Source organism: Rhipicephalus microplus, chromosome 3, assembly GCF_043290135.1.
Source record: "Rhipicephalus microplus isolate Deutch F79 chromosome 3, USDA_Rmic, whole genome shotgun sequence".
NCBI classification, from domain to species: domain Eukaryota; kingdom Metazoa; phylum Arthropoda; class Arachnida; order Ixodida; family Ixodidae; genus Rhipicephalus; species Rhipicephalus microplus.
In genome coordinates, this window is record NC_134702.1 from 194,373,016 (window position 1) to 194,396,831 (window position 23,816).

The 23,816-nt window shown below is 45.4% G+C and overlaps 1 protein-coding gene across 1 annotated transcript in view; it reads right to left on the reverse strand.

Annotated features, from left to right (window-relative positions):
- Window positions 1–2,157: 2,157 nt before the first annotated feature.
- The window catches only part of LOC142803086 (decapping and exoribonuclease protein-like), a 119,880-nt gene continuing 98,221 nt past the window's right edge, over window positions 2,158–23,816 (reverse strand). Inside the window, exons 2-6 of the mRNA XM_075888192.1 lie at window positions 21,667–21,896; window positions 20,289–20,505; window positions 16,715–16,850; window positions 8,089–8,174; window positions 2,158–2,320 (exon numbers count right to left, since the gene is read on the reverse strand). Coding sequence (XP_075744307.1) covers window positions 2,158–2,320; window positions 8,089–8,174; window positions 16,715–16,850; window positions 20,289–20,505; window positions 21,667–21,896 — 832 coding nt within the window. The remainder of the gene's footprint in view (window positions 2,321–8,088; window positions 8,175–16,714; window positions 16,851–20,288; window positions 20,506–21,666; window positions 21,897–23,816) is intronic.

The window sequence follows — 23,816 nt, forward strand, 5'->3', positions numbered from 1 at the left end:
TTTTAAATTGTTTATATTTATTAAGCCTTTCGTAAAGCAAGAATTATTATCTTCCACAAAACTAACATGATAAAACTAAGTCGTCACCGATATAAATGTTGTTAACACGTTACTTATACTCGGGTTTTTCGTGAAACATTCGGGCGCATGTAAATTGATATAAAGAACACTGTGCTATGGATATCGTAGGTATACTGCTGACAAAATGTGCGTATGATTTATTCGCGGTTATTTGTGCTTCTCATTTTGTGGATCGGCAGTAGCCACTTATGATGTAGCGCAGCTCTTGGCGCTGCTTGAGTGATAACATAGGCGAGTTCGTTCAAATTCCGATTGACATTTTTTTTGGGGGGGGAGGGAGGTCAGCAGGCTCTTGAAACTGAATGTCTCGACGCGATTTCGGCGTGCCTCCATATTCACTCGTGCACCGTGGCGCTTAGCAGGCGTGCATACACTGATAAAGTCTCAGAAGTGCTATAAACACACTAAAAACGAGTAATTACGCACTTTCGCAGGCTATGGCGTGCGCTCTCCTAATGTAGATGCTCTGGAGATCTTCTGTACCATAGGACTGCAGTGCCGCCGCTACTGTCGCTCGCCGGAGAATCAACCGAAATGCGTCGTGACAGCCTGTTTCATTCTGAGGTCCCTAGATGAAACTAGAGACCTTAGTTCATTCCACTGCCCTCTTCTAGTGCACTGTAGTGAGGGGGACCATTACCGTAATGTTAAGCCACCATAGTAGTGTAATGGTAAAAATGAGAAAGTCCGTTGCCATAAATTTGTAGTCGTTTTAGACGCCACCGTCTAGCTGCTCTGGTGGCGTAGTGCCTTGGCGTGCAGCTGGGAAAGTGGTCATGACGTAGGTTGGCAGTTTTAATTACTGTTTTTGAATACATTACTCCACTCCCCCCTTTTCTTTTTTTAAAGTAATGCTGCAAGAAATTCATGCCGCTGTCTGCGGCAGTTGTTAGACAGCCCTAGCTACCAAGTTGATTTGGTGGCGCAGTGTAGTTGGTGTCCGACTTCGGTGCAAATCGAGCTCTTTTTTTTTTCATTTTCTCCTTTCCGTATAATGTTCCAAGTACTATTTTCTTTATTTCTAAATCAGAATCGTGTTCATTTATCGGGGACATAACTATCAACTTTTTTTTACATTTAACGTAGAATGACGAAATTTCCTGATGATTTTCAATTGATACCACGTTGGGCGAGCAGATCTCGTTGTATGCGTGCGAATTAACCTCATTATCTCATTTAACAACAACCCTCAGTGGGGTTTGTGGCAAGGAAGTCCTTTGTGTGAAATAAATATTGGAGGTTGGATAAATGCCAGCAAGGAAAATACAGGGGCGAGAATGAAGGAGGACGCATGGAACGCTACACGGCCACATCATAGTTGTGTACGCTGGCTTTCTTTCTCGTGTTTTTATCTCTTTCTATAGTGAAACTCGTACTCATGTCTTAAGCAGAGTGCACAAATTTATATATTCTTAATCTTATTACGCAGAAATACATACTTCTTTTTTATAATTGCTGTTGATAAAGAAACTAGTACGTGAGTGTAGCGTAGCGTAATTTACTCTATTTTATAAATTTAAAAAAAAAGCTGAAGATGTACAAATAGAGCAAGAAAAAAACTTTGAGTACCATGCAGAACTCGACCGTGACCGACGGCCAACGGCTCATTCGTTGGCAGATTGTGCTTCTCTCGCATACAACAGGAACGTTAGCCCAGCTTCGTGTATTAACGAGACATTGAAGGTCATGTATACCGTATTTACATAGCAAACAACGTGCTTTATTCGCAGACAATAGACTCAAACCACCGACAGTGAAGCGCCGCTGTGTACTTTTGTACACCAACCACCTCTTCCAACGAACACACTCTCGCGGTGCTGCCACCTATCGCTCGATCTTCTCAAGTAGAATGAATGAACTGGCTCAGTTCTCAACATTTACGAATATGGGAGCGTCACGTGTGCATCTTGAAGCAGTTAACGTGGCGCCGAACTTGTCTCTATGATTCGTGGGGTTGATGGAAAGTTAGAAGCGAACAAAAAGCTGTGCTGTCGGCAACTGGTAATCGGTAACTTCCATTTATCTGCGACTAACTGGGATGTATTCATAGCAGTGTGCTACGAACGAGACTCGCGATTAGAAGCTAGAGGATGGGTTCATTCTGTCTTCTTGTACTGTCGTGTCTCTGTCATGTCCCCGAAGATACCAGCCGGGCAGGATGCCAGACTCGTCGGTGTCTGGAAGACGGGTGCAGACAACTTTACGCGAACGTGGCTGGTACTCGAAGTGGTACACCGTCCTGCAAAACAGTAGGCAACAGTATTACAAAAATGCTGCTTACAGCTAAAAGCACTCAATGAACAGCATCAAAACTGCTGCCAAGCTTGGCCTGTGTGGCCTCGCCTTAGGCGTATACGCTTAGTCAGAGCAGAGCATACAAGATGCGCTCACATTGGCACACTCGCAATGTAGTTGTACAGGTGTATATCTAATACTCGTGTAACATGGTCACAATGCAGAAACAGCAGCAGTTGAACTCAGGAAACTCACTTTAATTGTACCAGAACACTGGCAAACTGATCGGAAAAGAACCTCGTCTTTTTCTATCGCTGCGCGTGTTCTTCGTTGTTCTCTTGGTGCTGCATATTCAATGTGGCATTTGCCCCCCTCCAGAGAGCAGCGTCCCAATGCTCTTTTACAAAAGACGGTGTAGTAGATGTATGCTGTAAAGCAGTCTGAAAAATCGGGCTTCATTCGTACAACGTGCACGATTTCTGGTTTTCGCTGGGGAGTTGTCGAGGGGCTGTCAGGAACGACCACGTAATTAACGTCGCTCAGGCATTGTAAAACTGTGTAGGGGCCAAAATACCTCTTTAGATTTTTTTCAGACAGTCTCCAGCGGCGGATAGGAGTCCATATCCAGACTTTGTCGCCGGACCGATAGGCGACCTGTCGGTGCCGCAGATTATAAGGTTGGGCGTCGTAATTTTGCTGCTGGGTGATTCGGACGCGTGCAAGCTGCCTCGATTCTTCTGCTCGTTGGGTAAAAGATGCAGCGCCCAAATAGATGTCATTGCAGTCGTGCAGTAACATGGAATCAAGCATCGGCGTCACTTCACGGCCATGAAGGAGACTGAACGGCGTTCTTCGTGTTGTTTCTTGCTGCGCTGTATTATAGGCGAACGTGATGTATGGTAGAATGTCGTCCCAGTTGTTGTGATCCACGTCAACATACATACTCAACATGTCGGCAATAGTCTTGTTCAGGCGTTCTGTTAAGCCGTTGGTTTGTGGATGATAGGAAGCGGTTTTCCGTTGGGCTGCTCCACTGAACTCAAGCACTGTCTTCAGGAGCGCGGCCGTGAAAGCGGCACCTCGATCCGTTATTATGATTGTCGGAGCGCCGTGCCTAAGGACGATATTTTCCACGAAGAATCGTGCGGTTTCAACGGTGGTGCCGCTTGACAAAGCCTTTGTTTCCGCGTAGCGCGCAAGATAATCAGTGGCGACAATTACCCACTTGTTGCCAGCATGGGAAGTCGGATATGGTCCGAGGAGATCCATTTCAATTTGGGCAAAAGGTACCGTGGGCGCTTGAATTGGTTGTAATAGTCCAGCTGGTTTTAACGTTGGCGATTTTCGTCGTTGGCAATCGAGGCACGTACGCACGTAATGTTTTACACTAGCTGGAAGTCTTGGCCAGTAGTATTTCTTTTGGATTGTGGCCAATGTGCGTGTGTATACGAGATGACCAGATGTTGGCTCATCGTGGCAAGCACGAAGTATCTCCTCGCGGATTGACGTCGGAACGACAAGTAGGTGGGTGCTTTCTCTGGGAGAAAAGTTCTTATAGAGAACACCACTACGTAAGCAGAATGACGGCAGGCTCCTTGCAAATCTTCTAGGGACGGTTGTTGTCCGGCCATTCAAAAATTCAATAAGGGGAAGCAACTCGCTGTCTTCTTTGTGCTTGCACAAAATCGCAGTGGTGCTGACGACTCCTACAAACGCCATGCTGTCATCTTCTGTGTCATCGTTGCACTTTATCGGTGACCTTGATAAGCAATCGGCGTCGGCGTGCTGCCGGCCGGACTTATACACGACCGTAATATCAAACTCTTGAAGGCGTAAGCTCCACCATGCGAGCCGACCAGACGGGTCTTTCAAGTTGGTCAGCCAGCAGAGCGAATGATGGTCGCTGACTACGTGGAAGGAATGACCATAGAGGTACGGACGAAACTTCATAACCGCCCATACGACAGCAAGACACTCTTTTTTCGTTGTGGAGTAGCTGTACTCGGCGCGGGAAAGCGTCCAGCTAGCATATGCGATCACACGCTCGGCTGAGTCTTGCCACTGGACGAGTACAGTGCCTAAACCCACGTTGCTGACATATGTGTGCACCATAATAGGAGCATCCTCATCAAAGTGAGCAAGCACAGGCAGAGTCTGCAGGCGATGTCGGAGATCGTCGAATGCCGCCTGCTGATCGTCGTCCCATGTGAACGAAACGTCTTCTCTTGTGAGTCGTGTTAACGGCGAGGCTATGTGGGAGAAATTGGCAATATGCGCATAGTAGTATGCGCATAGGCCAAGAAAACGCCTGACTGCTTTTTTATCTGTTGGCCCCGGAAATTTTTGGATGGCCGCAATTATATCGGGTTCAGGTCGAACACCTTCATGGCTTACCACATGGCCTAAAAGTTGGAGCTCCTTGAAACCGAAATGACACTTCTCGGGTTTCAGTGTCAGGCCGGCAGACCTTACTGCCCTGAACACCAATAGCAGCCTGCTCAGATGTTCCTCAAATGTTTTTGAAAAAACAATGACGTCGTCCAGATAGACCAGACATGTCTGCCACTTAAGGCCTGACAGAACGATATCCATCAGTCTCTGAAATGTTGCGGGGGCTGAGCACAATTCGAATGGCAAGACTTTAAATTCATAAAGCCCGTCAGGCGTTACAAAAGCTGTTTTTTCTCCATCTCGCTCGTCGACCTCAATTTGCCAATACCCACTTTTGAGGTCCATTGACGAGAAGCAGCGTGCATACCTTAGCTTGTCGAGTGAGTCATCGATGCGTGGTAATGGGTATACGACTTTCTTTGTCACACGGTTCAGCTTGCGGTAGTCGACACAAATTCGCAAGTTTCCGTCTTTATTTTTGACCAGCACTACCGGCGATGCCCAAGGACTTCTTGACGGCTGGATGACGTCATAATAGAGCATTTTTTTCACTTGTTCCTGGATTGCTTTATGCTCTTTCGGTGCTACGCGGTATGGGTTCTGTCGTATTGGCCTTGCCGTCTCTTCCCCATTTATCCGGTGCTTCATCAGTGGCGTTTGACTGACACTTGAGGTCGATGAAGAACAGTCTTTGAACTGATGAATAAGATCTACAAGACGCTGTCTCTGCGCTGGTGACAAATCCGTGCTTACGTGATTAGGTGGTGGGGCTGACGTGGCTTGCGGCTTTTCCTGTTGTACTACACAGGACTCGCGGATTTCGGTGATCTCGTCGAAGTAGGCAACTGTATTGCCCTGTGTAATGGGTCGTCGCTCGTTGGTAAAATTCGTCAACAGAACCTTCGCTTCACCGCACACAACATCGACAATACTTCTGGCAATTGCAACACCGCGAGAGAGTAGAAGTGTCAATACTTGTTCAGCGATTCTTTCTCCAGTATTCTGCTCGCTGCACGTGACCGAAACAAGGCGGCACGATAACGGAGGTGGAGGTACGGTGACATCGTCAGTGACTCGCAGGGATTTTCGGTGTAGCGCTGCGCTTTGATCCGCTAAAAAGGTTAGTACACCGTCCAGTATATTGATGATGGCACCATCTTCACGCAAGAAATTCATCCCCAGATTGCCTGTTTGCAACACTCAGAAATAATAACGAAAGTTGCGACGAAGGATGCATCCCCTATCTTCATTCTTGCGGTGCACTTTCCGGTATGTGTGAGCAGCTGCCCTCCAGCTCCTCTAATCTGCGGTCCTGTCCATTCCATTCTAACCTTCCTGAGCTTGTGTGCCAGACTTTCACTCATTATTGAGAAGTCCGCGCCAGTGTCGACCAATGCCATGACGTCATGTCGGTCAATCATAATTGCAACTTCGGCAGTAACAACCTCATCTTTCGTCGATTCATTTAAAATGTGTCTCTCCTCGCTCGGCAGTATTGGGGGATTTTCAGCACTTTGACGGTTCGCAACCTTCCCCTCTGAGGTCGCTGCTTTTAGTTTCCCCGGCGTGGACTAGGAGATCTCCATCTTGGCTTGTCAGTGGTGCTCTGCTTAGAGGATGGAGAGTAACGCCCAGGAGAGGGTGAGCGTGACCGAAACCCAGGAGGAACATCCCGTGAGGTCATGACACTCGTGTCGACGTCAGGTGTTTTGTTGAAATGGCGCCGAGGAATTGTGGAAGGAAACCCTTGGTACCCTGCGACGCGATACGGGCAATACCGAACGATGTGGCTTGCTTCCCCACAATGAAAGCACAGGGGCCTATGGTCAGGGGTACGCCAGATGTCAGTTTTGCGAAGTGGTGGCCGCCTCGGCGTCGAAGTTTCTCTGTAGTACCAAAGCGCTGTCGGCGGATGTTGCTGGTGGTACTGATGTGGTGTCGGCACGTTTGCTGGCTGTCGGCGGACTATGTCTGCATAGCTTGCCCTGGAAGTGCTCGTGTTCGGCTCAGGAAGCGAGAGCGCTTGCCTGATCTCCTGGCGTACAACTTCTGTTACTGAGGCGATCACGCAGTCATTCGGTTTGGCGACGAGCTTCTTGACCTCTTCTTGTACGATTTCTCGTATTAGTTGGCGCAAAGAACCTTTGTCAGGTGTTGTTGCTGTGGTCGTGGCTGCCACGCTGATCGGTGCACTGTGGGTTGGGCGGTCATACTGGCGATAGCGTAGATGCAGTGCGCGTTCGATAGATGTCGCCTCCTTGGAGAATTTATCAACACTTGTAGGCGGGTTTTGTACGAGACCAGCGAAAAGCTGCTCCGTAACGCCCCCCATAAGGTGGCTAACCTTTTGGCTTCGGCCATATTAGGATATGCTCGACGAAATAGCCACGCCATGTCCTCAACAAACATCGTAACGGATTCATTTGGTTTCTGAATTCGTGACTCGAGGAGACGCTGTGCGATTTCTCTTCTTTCGGTGCTGGGGAACGTGTCGAGGAACCTCTGCCGGAACTCGTCCCAATACGACCACATGCGATTCGTGAACCATGATAGGGCTCCGTCTTGAAGCGAAAATAAACGTAGCCCAATTTCAGTGTGGTGTTTCACCCGTTAACATTCGCCGTGTGCTCGAATTCTTCGAGCCAGTCATGTGCGTCATCATATGCGTTTCCGTGGAAGTCAACCGGAAGGCTAGGGTGCAAAACAGTCACCTGTGTCGTGCTTGGGCTGGACATGTTGGGGCCAGTGCTTCCATGCGCCGTCATGCTTTCTGGCACGGTCACGCTTTCCGGCAACGGACCGAACTCCGGGCTGAAGCCTAACAGGTGGCGGCTGCAGTGATAAACGGGGGTGTCGATGCGCGAAAATCTTTCTAAACTAGATGTGGGGCTGTTGTCAGGCGTCCCGAACATGTACCCAGTGCCTCCACCAGTGTCACAATGCAAAAACAGCAGCAGTTGAATACAGAAAACTCACTTTAATTGTACCAGAACACTGGCAAACTGATCGGAAAAGAACCTCGTCTTTTTCTCTCGCTGCACGTGTTGTTCGTTGTTCTCTTGGTGCTGCATATTCGATGTGGCAATACAGCACTGTCAATAAATGGGTAGACCCGAATGAGGATCTCGTTGTAAGCTATAATAATGCTGTTTGAAATGGTGGATTTAACGTTTCGTTCCTTTGGAAGCACTACCTTATATTGTTGTTGACGTACCGGGCAGCGACCGATGCGTTTTTGTAAAGAAATTTTCCTACCCTACTTTCTCCACAGAGAAATATAGAGAGTACTGTCAGGGGTGGTAGAAATTACGTTGCAGCTAAGCGACAAGATTGCATGTTTCGGAGAGTGGACGCTATATGGCCTCAAGGTCTGGCACTCACCTCCCGTCATCCTCTTGCACGTGATCCTTAAGGAACCGCAAAAATTGGTCAAGGAATCTCAAGCACACGTCTTTCGACCACACGCCCTGCATAAAACAAAGTGGTGAATTACATATTTGCAGTATTTACGGTGCCACATAAATGATATGTCCAAGAAATTTCTGGAATTTCTAATTTAGAAACAATTTATTCAATATCACATCAAGATATTTTCAGAACTTTTCAAAGCCCTTACCTCCTGGTTGAAAGCTATCAATAAGAACCTCTTTTTAAGGAGATCATCGAAGATGGTTTCACTTTCTGCAGCCTCCCATGCAGAGTTATTTTCAAGGTTCCATTAAAGGAGCCCTGCAACACTTTTTCAAGTGACCATGGAATAAAAGGACGACAATATTTCCCCATGAATTGACTGCTGCAATAATCTTTCGAAACGGTCTGGTACCAGCACATTCGCAAAGATTTGCCACAAGCTGAAATCGCCTTCTTCTCTCGTTTCGACAGAAGAGCAAAAAGTTAGGCAGAGATTCTTCACCTGTATAAAAACTACACGCCATGCGTGTGTAGCCTTAAGCACCGTTTTTTTTGCTGTAAACGCGTGGCTTTTCTCGAATCTTCGCGCAGACACGCCGGGAAGTCTGATACGTGTAACTACAGAACGCACAATGCTCTAATCAGCAAAAGGCTTGATGCTTCCGCATATGACGCAATAATTGCTGATTATATAGGGTAATTTACAAATGTTCCTAGCGTTTTGACGGCCTGTGGCACAAGTACCAATGTTTACTAGTAATTTCTTCTCGAGAGTATTGTTCTAGAGAGAATTGTTTAAGCGTATTGTCTTACATTGTTTAAAGAAGCCCAAACTCCGCAAAAATAAAAGAAGGAACGCTAAGCGAAACCGTTATTTAAGTAAGTAAATCATCTAACGGAAATGCCGAATAAGCATCACAGCCGGAAAGTAACTAAATACCACGCGAAAACTCCTGATTTGTCTGTGCACCTGCGATCTATGATTTCGGAAGCCAGAGAGAAATATTACCATAAAACAATGACAACGTTTATGATGACGTCTCATGACAAACTTTGGTGTCTTGTGACGAAAAAAGATACAGAGTCCCTGAGCAATGTAGCGGTTAAATTTTCGCTTACCAACCCGGCAGTGGTTGCTTATATTACCAATGAAATTTCTTGGTACCCCGGCACAATCTAAGACACAATTCACTTTGTCTAGATTTTCTCACTCGGAAAAGATGCCAGTAGTTGAAGTCCCACAAAAATACATTGTGGTCCTACTGATATATACTAACCTAAAAACTCAGTAGGGCCCGGTAAGATAGATAATTCATTTCTCTGCTGATATGAGGAATGGGTTGCCCATAAGATAAAGACAATATTAACGAATCACGCACGGAATTCTGCATCCCGGATGATTGGCTTAAGGCAAGAGTTATACCTGGGCAAAACTCTGGTGATAGGCAGTTAAATTTTGTCAAAATGTATAATCGTTAAATTTGATAGGCAGTTAAACTTTTGTCCGATATTGCTCACCTACGTATGCTGCAAGCTTTTACAATGTGTTAGATTCCATTTAATTTGCGTGTACGTTAAAAATAAAACACAACTTTTTCCATCATAATGGACATTAAAACTTTTTGAAACGATTAATGGCTTTGCCTTGACTTTGAACAAAAAGAAACGGATGTCATCTATCTCAATATGTCGGAAGCATTCAGCAAAGTGCTTCATTTAGAGTTGCTCGTGAAGCTGACAGTTATGGGAATCAAGGTGAAAGTAGTGAAATGGAGAACCATGCACCTTCAGGGCAGAACGGAATACGTAGAAGTAAACCATAATAAATCAGGACTGTTAAACGTTACGTTCCACAGGGATTAGTGTTGGCCCCTGTGGTATTCTTAGAGTATATCCATGTTATTGCTTATTAAATAGATAACAGCTTCGTGTATGCCTTTTCCCGGTAATTTTTTACTACAGAAAAAAAAATGTCGTACGAAAGATTGGCAATTGCTCAGTAATGCTCTTCAAACAGTAGAGAAATGGTGTGACAAATGAAAAATGAAGATGACTTAGAATGAAACAGTATTATTACGCGTAACCAGTAATGTGAATCATGCCTTTGACCTCTATTACGCAGTGAATTGATAAGTTCTTTCCACAGTTCATATGCTGAGATACTTAAGTATATTCACAATGAAAAAATGGTCGTTCCTCGTTACAAAAATATGTGAAAGTGCTGAAAAAAATCTTTGGTTCATATGAAGCAAATTGCATTCAGCCTCGCAATCACTAAAACCAACAGCTTATTCAAACTACATATGGCCCAGGCAATAGAGAATGTTAGTGAAATATGGTACCATAATCAGTCAAAGTTAATAACTCGGAGAGTTGACAGTGTTCAACGTCGAGGTGAGCGCTTGTTTATTTAATAGATTTGGGCAGGTAGATGTTGCCGTGGTTTTTTCATTGCTTCGAAACTCACTAGCATTTGGTGTTGCAATTTCCGTTCCCTCTAATGTTGGGCTTAAGCTTGGCCACTTACGTTTTGGTGTACCTGTGGTGACTAGAGGGACTTACCCAATTTTCATTAGACACATCGTAAACTCAACATAATTAAATTTTTGATGATTTATACTTTTGTGTAATTTGAACAAAATGCCATGTTTTGATGGGTTCTCTATTCTTTTAATATATTGTCGCCTTCGTCCTTCTCACGGGACGCACGTAACAACATTTAGAAACCTCTTAATTCAAAATCAATCGTTTGGTTAAATCATAGGTTTTTCAGGTTCATACCAGAAAACATCAGCTGCTTCTCCACTATTCTATAAAATTTTGAGCACCTATATAATCATAACAATATAAAAATGACAAATAAGCACGTCAGGCCTACAAGAAAAAAAAGGCTTTGCAAGTAAACAAACAATTGAAATGAACCACACGCATAGTGAACCACGATGCTTCTCAAAAGCTTTGTGCTAAAGGCACATACCTACAGCCGTGAAGAAGTTTGCAATTCACAATTTCTTTAAAAGGTCTCATCGGCAGTAAATGGCCGAAAAACTTGTAGACTTCCCACATCTATTTTCCGTTCACAGCATACAGTTTGGGCTTAAAACACTTGACAAAATGTTTACATGTGCTAAAATCAATGCCTAAGCATAACGTGTCGTGTCACCTCACCCAGAGTCATCTATTTGAGAACTTCTGATAATTCAAATTTCATAATTAAAACAAAATTGGGAGGTCCGTTTTGAAAGGCAGTTTTCTGATAGGCCACTAAAATCAATGTGGCACACACCCGTCTGTTAGACGATCCGTCTGTTCAATCATTCAGACCTGCCTGTTCAAGAGGGAAGCTGTTGAAGATACTTAAAAAATCAATGCATACCTCGGAGTGAATGATGATGTGTGGGGCAAAGCTTCGGAGAGTTTTATCGGTAAACTGTTAATTCGTATGTCCATCCGTCCGTCTGTACTTGTCGCTGTCCATCCGTCCTTCTGTCTGTTTTTCTGTGTATCCATCCTTCCATCGTCCTGTCTGTACATTCGTCTGTCTAACAATCTGTCTGTATGCACGTTCAACCATTCATCTGTTTGTCTGTCTGTCTGTACGTTCATCAATCTCTCTGTCTGTACGTTCATCTGTACGTCCGTCTGTCTGTCACCCACACTAGCGCTACCTGCTGATTCATCCATAAACTAGGCGGTCACAAACCGGTCACAGAAGAACAAGCCCACAGCTTTAGGGGCTTCGCCCTTTAAAAACCTTAGGGCAGATATGCGCTACTGATGCCAACCTGAAGGGATAGTGGAGCTGGGGTTCCTTGGTTGTTCCTATGTTTTGTTTCTTTTTTCTTTTCTATTTCTTACTGTATTAAGTTTTTAGTATATATCTTTTCTATTTCTATCACCCTTGATTTTTCCTTCTCGCTCTTTAGACCTTTTTCCCTCTCTCTCTGTATTTATCTTGCTCGCTCTCTTTGTCTTACTCTCTGTACTTTGTCTGTTCTTTATAGATTTTCTCCTCTCCGTTTCTTTTGTGTGCCTTTGAATATTTATGTTTTCAATTTTTCCTACTCCAATATTTCTCTTTATTCATATCTCTGGCTGTCTCTCTTTATGCTTCGCTCTTCGTACTTGTTTCCTTGCGCATTCGAGTCGGTGCATTCCACGTCCGGCAATGTGTCACACTTGTTTTGAGAGGCAAGCTGAGGATAAAGAGAAGGGAACCGCATTCGAACCGAGTTGTCGTGCCTATGAAGATGATAGTTTTAGGTGACTTAGACAGTACCTGTTCGCGAGAAAAGTTGACTTCGTTTCTGCTTGGTGGCGGGTCTTCACAGCTGCTATAGCGCATACTCGACAAATTTCTCGGCTTCTCAGACATGAAGTGACATTCTGGCTATTTTGGCTGTTGCAAAAAAAATGAAAGAGAAATGTAAAGCATGGCTTCTCCATTTTATAACAGTGAGCACCGCTGCTTGCCCAGCTTCGAGCTGGAGAGCACTTTGAGCCTCCAGGTCAGTGTGGGCCATGACGGCATCTGGAGGCTCCTCACATTGTAAGTATGAGAGACGATTCAGCTTCCATAGGTTCATTCCGACACTCCCATGTTCGTGCTGCATTGTCGGTTTCCATTGGGTTATTGGTTTTATATACTTTAATCGTTATCCGAAGAGAGCTTCGCCCAATGTTGATAGGTGTTAACCTGAATTTATTGAAGGCTGTGAGCTTTGCCTTCTTTGAGGAAGCTGTGTGGTGGGACATACCATTGTCTCGTTATACATTGATAGCCTTGTATATCGCAAACAGTGTGAGTAGAGTGGGATCTTTGAAACAGGGCACGCACGCCTGCTCAAGGATTGGTAAAAAACTGGGTAGTTGTTAAAGAAAGTTCCTAAATATGATGTTATATGTCTACTTGAACATGAAAGAAGTAAGTATGTACAAAAAACAACGTAAAAATGAATGAAACAGTGCATATCTAAACGTCCAGGTGCGTATTTGCTAAAATAAAGTGAGAAGAAATACAGCAGAGAAATATGAAAAAAAAGGAGGGTAGGAAGGTAGTTAACCACATGCTAGAATCCGGTATGATAACCTGCACTGTGTTTGAGGAATAGGGGTCAAAAAAGAGAAAAAATAATTAAGATTAAAGCACAGACACAAATACGCACACACGAAGTAGAGCGATAGCGCTCAGAAGCTCGTTTCACGGAAATTGTGGCGTTGGCATCAGTGGTTGTGAGCGAAAAATCATCATCTTCTCCGTGTAAACAAAATCCAGAAAGATGAAAATGAAATAACAAATGTAAAGTTCTGGGTCCCAGTACGATTTAACCGAGCTCGTTGGCATGTCAAGCAGATGTGCTATCGCAGAAACTCACGTCTTTTTTTACTACATCAGGGCTACTTGTCTGCTTCAAAATACAATGAAAATAGCTTCTTCTGATTGGGAAAACAGCGAAAGTTATTTTCATTCTTTATAAACACGCACGTCCTGTGTACATGGTTTATAATGGTTCATGTAACATCACAACAATAATGAGTGGTACAAGCGTACATTGCCATTGGTCGTTAGAACGTGTGATTATCACATTTCTTTCGGAGTAGAAAGCCGGCCATTCACTACCAAAGGTAAAGACGTTACTAGGCCTATTTCCTCAAAGCCCCGTAGTGGGTTCATCGCAAGTTAGTTAATTTTCTCCTCCTCGACTAGCTTCTATACTAGCTACGGAGGGAATATGTTTGAGGTTCGGAATCGGCCCCTCGATGACTCGAGTGCACCGTGGTAGCGCGATGAAAGAGCCGTAGTCCGGTGAAGGGACGCTGCGCATGGAACAGCGAGGCGCCCCGCGATCCTAACAACACTTGGTAATGCGGGGGAGAATATGCTCATCTCCGTGCTGTGCCGCAACCGTGGTCAGCCCAGTGGTCGCGTCCCCGCGGCCTTCTCAACACATGTGCATGCCAACGATGACTTAAACTCAGATGGCGCAGCCTGGTCTGCTTCTCGCCCGACGCTCTTCTGAGTAAGCCTTCCTCTTCTAGTCCGAAACGTGGCGACCTTGATGGCTCCGCTCGTGAACCGTGTGAACGAAGGAGTCTCCTTTATTGCCCGTGTGCAGGTCTCCCGCGTTCGCCTTCGCAGAACCGATCAGCTTCGTTATTGACGGGTCGGGAACTGGCTCCGCGCTCTTCATCAGCCGCATTAATTGTGCTACGCACAACACGTTGCTAACAGTTACTTCATACTAAGTTTGATAAGAATTCACGGGCATATTTGTCCGTATTATAAAATAAGCCGCACATCAAGCAGATTGAAGTAATAAGCTATAGCGTCACCAACGCTAGCCAATTTCAACTTTATCAATTACATAACAGTAAGTGACAATTTAAAGTTCGCGCATTGAGTGGTTGAATCGCGCTCTAGGGACAAATTATCGCAGTAAGTGGTGGAGATGCGCTCTAAGGAGAAACTATCGCTACTGCGTTCATGTCGTGAGGCCGAAACCTACGGAAAGCTAACGTTTTCGGAAGGGAAGCTCTTTAGGCCCAAACCCCACCGTCGCCTTAGCCACCGCTGAAGGTCCCCGCGGCATAAGTGTCCTCACCCTTCTCCTAAGTGCCTTCCTCTCAAACTTTTATCGTCTCTGCCCAGTTCTCTCAAACCGCCGAACACGCGAAACCATTGCTTCACCCATATTCTGTTCGTGCGTTTATCTGTTCTTCCACCATCTATCGTCCGTCTATTGTCCATCCGCCCATCCGTCCATCCATACGTGCATTCATCCATGCATCTGTTCATCCGTCCGTGCATCTGTCCACCACTTGCTGATTACCAAAGTGTGTTGGACGAACGTTTGTCCACGAGCTAAGGTCGGTCAAAATGGAACGTGATGCGCGTGTCTTCCTCCGTGCATAGGTGGACACGCTGAACACAGCGACGCTACACGAGTATAGAGGTGCTGTAGAATCCGACGCCAGGTGCGACTGACCTACCCGGCGCCTGTTTGCACCCCGGTGGCCACCTGGCACTATCGTATTTATCTAATCAACATTTTTTAAGCCTTTCGCAATTGTCCAAGGAGCTTCACTCTATCACCAGCACTTCGCGGATCAGCTGTCAATTTGCCATGATGCCCCACTCCCTAAGCGACCGTAGCGACAAGAATGGAACGTGGTCACAGTGTTTTTGTTAGAAACAGGTCACATCGTAAGCTTGAAAATTTCTCACCGAAACTGATATTAAGCCATATGCAGGCGTGCGATAAGGCGACGTGAGTACAACAAATTTCAAGGCACAAGCCGAGTGTCACGAATTGTGTGCTGTTCTACCCACTACTCAACATTTTGGATGTTGCCAAACGAATAAGGGGGTATTAAAAAATTTCGGAATATCCCACGTACCTGGAAATCGACGTTATGCAAAGCATGCGGAGGAAAAGTGATGGTGTTGTAATTTTTTTATTGAGCGACACGTCGCGAATTGACGTTTAATATATGTACAAATGTTGCACGCACAGACGAATGTTGGAGAGTTGCAGATATCTTTATAGACAGTTGTTAGCACTTGCGCAACTATGCCAACTGTAACACGCGTATTAGCAACACCAGAAGCTGATATGAAGCGCTGATGCTCGCGAGGATGCTGGGCCTGGACACTGCTACATGAATCATCTTCAGCGCATGACAACTGACCACAATTGACGTTACCCGACGTGACGGCTGTATCAAAGGAGTATATATGTAATGTTTATATAATTGGGTAGGCAGCACTGCAACCACTATTCATGTTCACAAAAATTAGCGTCAATTTGAAAAGTAGTACGGTGACCTGGCGTAGCTCTGTTGTAAAACGCTTCATTTCCACGCAGAATGCTTTGGTTCTACTCCATCTGAAACCCTTGCATTTATTTTTTGCATTCGTCGGGTCAACACTACCAATGTCGGGTATTTTCGAACGCTCACACGCTAAAATTGCCCACGTGTGATCTCGTCGTTCCTACTCATTTTCAATCACCTGTGGCACATACTCGCATACCAGTGGCACATAACCGCCTGTGGGTATTTGCCACTGTCTGCCGGGAAGTGTTTGACGACGGCCCCACCGCGGTACTCGGCTGTTAACCCGCAGGTCGCGGGATCGAATCCTAGCTGCGACGGCTGCATTTCCGATGGAGGAGGAAACGTTGTAGGCTCGTGTGCTCAGATTTGGGTGCACGTTGAAGAATCACAGATGGCCTAAATTTCTAGAGCCATCTACTACAGCGTCTCTTATAATCATATGGTGGTTTTGGGATGTTCAACGCCACAAATAAATCAGTGTTTGACGACGTGCGTGACGGGATTGTGATTTTATTCATGTCTTGACAGCGCGTCATATTTGTCAAGCCATTTACCCTCCCATGGTAACCTTGGTTCACGAAAAGTTAAAGGGGTGATGAACACGATAGCACCCAAACGTAAGAAACTATAAGATATATAGATAGATAGATAGATAGATAGATAGATAGATAGATAGATAGATAGATAGATAGATAGATATGCTCTAAGTCACCGAAGTATGCTAAGAATTGCTTCGCATTTAAAAAGACGCACAACTGACCTTTGCTTGCTCTGGTATTTGGTGCACTTGAAACTCCCTCACACTCTGCACGATCCCATCGTCGTCACGAAAACCAGCCATTACGCGTGGGGCGCCGATCGGTAACGAAGAGGACCACCACTCCAACAGCTTGTACCTGCGCAAGGGGCAAGAAATGCTGTGCGAAAGAGACAATCTGCATTTCTTATTGCTGCAGACAGACGTTGAATTCTGTGCAGGATGGTTCGAGCTTCTTGGGTACAAAAGTTCACTTTAAGCTCGCACTGCCACAGTCATAAAAGGGAGACGATGCGGAACGCATAATTTCGTTGATAAAAAATCACGCCGTAAGGAATGAATGATAATAGGTCGGCGTAGTTCGAGAGGGGGAGATCATCGCAAAACCGTAACTCTCCCGCGGAAAGTTAGTCCAATAAAACATTTGAAAGACGCAAGACTGTGAAAATATTCTACAAAGCAACTTTTCATTCTTTCTTATTGATTCATCGTTTAGATTATTCGTTTTTTATTTTAATTTCTTCCCTGTCATCGCGGCTGGATTGCGACGTCTCTTTATTATTACGGCTTTACTGTACGGGAATGAAGCGAGAGAGGTTATTGTGCTGGCTGCAGTGGGAAGTTGGCAAACATCAATCATCAGCACGTTTCTCCTATCGTGGTAGGTTGCATATGAATGCATCTGAGTGCGTATTTGGAAAGCACGTGCTATATGATGCAGTGATGGGCAATGAGGCCCATCTGACATTGCAACCATCGGTGTATGTGTCCATGCGTCTGTCCGTCTGTCCATTTATGCGTCCGTTCATCCATGCATCCGTCCACCTCTCTTTTTGTTTGTTTTTCTGTCTGCCTGTCTGTCTGTGTGTGTGTGTGTGTGCGTGTGTGCGTGTGTGTGTGTGTGTATGTGTGTGTGTGCGTGTGCGCGCGCGCGCGTGTGTGTGTGTGTGTGTGTGTGTGTGTGTGTGTGTGTGTGTGTGTGTGTGTGTGTGTGTGTGTAAATCACTCCTGGGCCAACTGCCGATTGAGTCGTACATTAGGTAGCTACGAGCCGGTCACAAAGGCATGCATGGACAGATCGACCCACAGCTCTACGAGCTTCGCCCCTAAAAAACCACAAGAATAAGCGTGGCGTCGGAAACGCATGTGCGGCCTTTGAGGTGGTTACGAAAGAAACACCGCGCATGATTACGTCAGTGCGCCTACTCAGTTAACCTTTCAAAAAAGCAGCTGCGTTAGCGTAATTGTCTTGCTATCTTTTGAGGCTGAAGCTCCCTATGCCGTGGGTCGTGCGTCCACGATATGTAGTAGTTGTAGTAGTAGTAGTAGTAGTAGTAGTAGTAGTAGTAGTAGTAGTAGTAGTATAGTAGTAGTAGTAGGTAGCCACCTCCACGGCACGACTGGAGGAGCGGCACGCGCGCACCATTTTCAATTGAGAAGGAAACCTGCGCACATTATTAATACATAAAAAGAAAGTTGTTTCTAATAAAATACCTTATAGAGACAAGTATTGGTGACTTGATCACCTATAAAATTTGCCTTGAATTTGATGCTTACTAAAAAAATTGGCCGATCCCACGTACAGTGAGAATCGATGAAATGATGTCACGGGGTCGTGACGTGGCCGTAGACAGGAGACTTTATGTTGGGATTTAACTGTTTATTTGGGCGAACCTGCGCCCGGTAAACGGAAAGTTCGATTACAGTAGCAGTCTTGCACAGATAGCGCTTTAGAGAATTTTGTTTCTGGATATATCTTACACAGCTTATGTGCACACATAAAAATGAACAATGGCGAACAATGCGTATGTACAATGCAGCTGTTATATACAGCGAAAGAACTTATAGCGTATGCAGTGACGTACAATGCGAAACTTGTACAACAAAGACAGGACAATCATGAGATCGAGATGATTAAACTTAAATGAACAGTAAGGCTATATGAACAGACAAGGTGAGGGCATTCACAGCGTAGCGTGATATTTTGCATTCACCTGTGTGGACAACTTGCTCTCGCGCTCAAGAACAATATTGTACAAAAATACATGTTTCTAAAGAAGAAAAGAAAAATACACACTGTAATGTCACAGTGGTACAAGCTCCAGCCCACCTCCTCAATAAGGGAGGAAAGGCATGGACACTCTGTTGTTTTTTAGGATAATAAATCGCGTAGACCACCGTCGGAGGAAAGCCTCCTCTCCCAGCATGACTAGTTCTGCGTTAAGATGCATAAGTTGCTTAGCCGATGTAGTAGGGAAAACATGGCTCTCTGGGGGCGTCCCCTCAGGCAGGCCAGTCCCCTTCCTTTCCATAAGACGAAGGCTCCGATAGCCATTAAGAGTACGACAAAGTTACCCCTGTGGCTAGACTTCCACTGCATACTAGTTTGGAACATCCTGGTTACCATGCGCCAAAAGGTGCGCGCTACTATAAATTTATGGAAGACATGGTTCAGTGTTTTGACGCGACCGCATCGCGGGCATTTGGCGGAGGGCGCCACGCCCCACGCCGCAAGGCGGTCGGCCGTTGGTAAAGCAACCCATTCCCTGAGCCAGTTTAGGTTACGGACCTCGGAGGGGAGAGACGTGTTTGTAGGAGTCCAGCGTCTTTTCGCCCGGCATTTCCGGCGTTGTTCTTCAGATAGGCTTTTAAATGCTATTAATTCGCTCATGTCGGTGGGGGACATTTTCATAAGTTCTTGAACAGGAAATTCGTTTCGCTATTGTTGCAAAGATTTTATAACACGTGTGTAATACGCTGGTGGCTGCTCAGCAGCTGGTCCCGTGTCGTTTGCTAAACCAAAAAGTCTTCTAGAGGTTCCTAGCAGATACACTACAAGTTGCCTGCCTCGATACGATGAGTTCTCTAAGAGTGTCCAGGTGTTTTTGAGAGCCAACATGCGGCACAATTCATCAAGGTTGGGTACACTGAGCCCTCCCCATTTTACTAGTAGGCGCACCAAGGCTCTGGCAACAGCTTCGGCGTGGCCATCCTAAAAAAAGGAGCCGCACGCAGTAGCCACTCTCAGCAAAACCCGTCGAGGTGGTCGTGCAATTCTGGCTACATAAAGCAGTGGCGCTGTTATGCTGGATTTAATTAGATAAGCTCTTTCAGTGAAAGGTAGTTGAAACGTTCTGGCGACTTTAATGCGTCTGTCCACTATTTTTTGTTGATGACGAATAGGATAAAAATAAGTTATTTTGTTAGAAAATCTTAAAATGACCGTAGTCGTCAACGGTCGCTAAAAGGTTAGTAGTGTGCATGCAGAATCATTTCTTTAAAGCTGTTAAGCTTTTGGCACGATGCCGTTTTCTGCAACTGCTAACTCAAGTTAGGAACAAGTTTTTGCTGAAGCCTGAATCATAGTACAAGGACCTTACTTCCGATATAACTTGTTAGGTATCATGGTATTACTACAGGGTAGGTTGTTGAATATTTCGGCAGAAAATTCCATTTGACGCGGCCGGCTGGGCGCCCTGGCAAAGTTCGATTTCCCCTATACTTCGGTTTTTAAGTCGTTTCAGTACTGTGACAGTTGAGTCGGTGCGTTAGGGGCCACAAAATATAGAGAGCTCACCTTTTAAAGCCGAAGCACTGCCTCTCGGCAGAAAGCACTCGGTTGGTCCGGAACACGACGTATTCTTGTGTGGAGCCGGGTTCGTATCTCGGGTCCACCGCCTTCACCGTGGCGCTTATCACCAGTGTGTGAGACCCAAAGCGGTTGCGCACAACAACCTTGTACTTATCCATCTCGTTGAGCTCTGCGTCCACGTCTGGGGCGGTGCCGGGTTCATCTGCACAGCATGCATATCAACCATTGGTTCATGGCCATTATGCGTGAATAACAGTGACAGTGGCGATATAGAACCACGACGAGTCAGTGAATTCGCGCGTGAGGCGTACTGGAGGCAGAAACACGCTTTCAACTTCCCTCTTACTGTATGCAGTATAGATCTTAAATGTTTTTTTTGTCAAGATATGAGGTAGTCCAGGTTATCAATGAAGTTTTTATGTTAATAAGGAAGGACAATAGAAATATCAGTAGTTCTAGTGTCGATTCTTGAGAAGCGACTGTGTCGAAAAGCTTGGTGACAGAAAGGTTGTAATAAGTAGAACCTTATTGTAGGAAGTTGTAAAAAGCGCGGGAAATAAGCGTATACGATGATAATCTGCAGCAAAAATTCAGTACGACAAGCTATAATGAGGCGCGAAAGCAAGAAACATTTATTTCTGAGAAAACCATTTGACAGACTGTGTGATTTTTAATCTTCTGGCATCCCACTGACAGCCGCTGACCATGGCGTACCCAAGCCGTGGCACACACAACCCGCGCTTTCCTTTTTTTTTCGCCAAGGTAGACATACATCGAAAGGACCATTTGCTTGTCCGCTCTGCACTACAGATGAAGGAGGTGCACTTCCCTCTCTCTGAACCCGAAAAACGTTTCTGCTTACACGCCTGGGCAGAGATCAACCATTGGTTTATGACCCAGAACAGCGACAAAGCACGGGAACAAAGCAGACAGTAAACACAGGGGCTGCTCTTTGTGATCTTCTATTTCATGTTTACTTTTTTATCAATCAATCAAACTATCAATCACCGAATTTATTCCTCCATTAGTATATCAATCAAGCATGACGGGGAGCAGGCAGAAGTGCGAGTCAAGGGTACCCCTAGGAGAAGGTGCCGTTGTTAGAGGACAGTATGAAGCCAAGCTAAACCTTCTAGTATGGGAAATAGTGGACTTCTAGTCAAGCAGAATCATACTCGTGTGAGTTAGTAGTGCTAGCGTTCTGCTTACAGTGTGGCCAGAAACTCTTCACCGTCCACTATAAAGTTAAGAAGTCTGCTGTTTAAACATACGGCGAACAACATGGTTAGCAAAAACAGGCATGCTGAATGCAATGACGTGTAGAAGATTTCAAACAGAGAAAATCAGCAGTGCGAACACTCACAGCTGGCCATGTAGTGCGGGAACTTTATGCCCCAGTATGTGGTGCGGTCTTCACGAGGATCCATCATCTGGCGATAGCGATCCTCGCGCCATTTCTCCGTCATCTTTTCCAGAAGGTGGACAGCGCCGCGGAAACGGCAAGCTTTGCACTCCCAGGCCTCCTCGCTGAACGGCGTCCTCAGCAGCTGCGCCAGTGAAGCACACTGGCAGACGACGATGTCCCGTAGTGGGCTGCACACACCGACACCACATTTAGGAAAGTCTAGCTCAATTGATAAGGCTTGCCATATTTGCAAGATTGTGTGGTCTCGTAAAGCACAAACACGTACAACAAGAAACACGCCCTGTGTATTACATGTTTGCTAATGCAATTGCATTCTTAATTATTCTTTAGTTTTTGTTCTACAAGAAAATAAAGCGCTTACTGACGGCGGTGTAGCTGCTGACTTGCAGGTCGCGGGATGAAACACCGGCTGCGATGGCTGCATTTTCGATTAAGGCGAAAATGCTGTAGGCCCGTTTGCCTAGATTTGGGTGCACGTTAAAAACCTCAGGTGGTCAAAACTTCTGGAGCCCTCCACTACGGTGTCTCTCATAACTCTATGGTGGTTTTGGGGCATTAAATTTCAAAAATCAATCAACTAGAAAAGAAGACAATGGCCAACGTGAATTTTGTGATTTGGTCGCACAAATTCCGCATGTTTAGCTCGGTTCCTAAATAGACGCGGCCAAGCATGCTGAATTGAGGGCTATGGAACAGGGCTGGCGAAACAGTGATATATAGATCACGGTGCCGTATGTGATTATGAGCCCGTGCTTCTGAATTGTTGGATTTATGCCACGCAAGCTAGGCCTGTTTACTCAAGAGAGACTCAAGTCGCCACTATGCCAGCGAAAGTTTTATCTACCCGTTCCAGCCCAGCCCGAACAGGATTCATGGGAAACGGAACATGTTGATTAGAGCAAGGTGTTTAAAGTGACAATAATCGGTGTTTAATGTGTGAAGCTCTTAGACCTCAAAGACTATTGTCGCGTGTGTGCGATAAGCCGTGTCCGCCACTGATATCAGGCGCCGTTTCTTGTGAACCAGGTCCGCTGCCAGAGAAAGTCCGTGCAGCTGCTGCGCCAAGTTTGCTCGCCGCGCGAGGCATGTACGAACCGCGAAGTGCTAATGCCACCTAGAAAAGTATTTTCAGGCCGGCTCACTGCCACCGTGACTTAACTCCTTTTGCTTGAGCGAGTGCGCGTACGGGAGGCTGTGAATCTATGGTAACCATAGTATATCGTTAAAAGATTCGCGGTTAGTTTCACATGCTTAACGGCCTTGTTCTGCCTTTTATGTTAAACATAGGGCTGCTCCAAGTGTCATATCACGCTTGAAAGCATTTGCAGAGTTGTCTGTGTGCCATTTTCTCCACGACAAACAATAAATATTTTTCGCTATGAAGCGTACGATCGATCAACAGGAGAAAAAAATTGATGGCCAAATGAAGTGGCGAAATCAATATTGCAAGTTCTATTTATGCTGTACTTATTTACAGACACGCGCACACACACACTATGTATAACACGTAGAAACACTGTTCCTATACACATTTGCAAAGTTTCTGTAGTTCTATTTGTGATCTTTCGTACATCTGCTTTGATGAACACGCAGTTATTTAAGAGAGAATGTGCCCCTGCCAACAGTATGTTATTCAGCACAATAGCAGTGTGATGATCATTGCAGGAGAAAAAAATACTTTCGTTTCGCAAATGTCTCTTGTGGCTGATCACAAGAAGCGGCGCTTTGTCTTTTGCTCTAGGCCTTCTCGAAGTGGTGCGTAGTCACTCCTATACCTTAGTCCCTAGGAAAAATGTTAGTGCAGTGCCTAGAATAAACCGTGTAGCCCTAGTGGGCACTTCTACTTCACGTACTTGCATCGGTATACATGGTACCGCTTCCTAAATAATGTAGCTTGAAATTAACACACACCAGAAAACCACTTAAACACTACTTTAACGTAAGTGTATCCACGCTTCTATATTTCAAGGAAACATATTAGGCAAAGGTCCAGGCGAGACTGGCCCAAAATAATAATACTGCGCTAAAGCGGTTGGAACATCGGCAAGAATATCTGTATGCACTAAGCCTTGCAACAGCATTCCTTC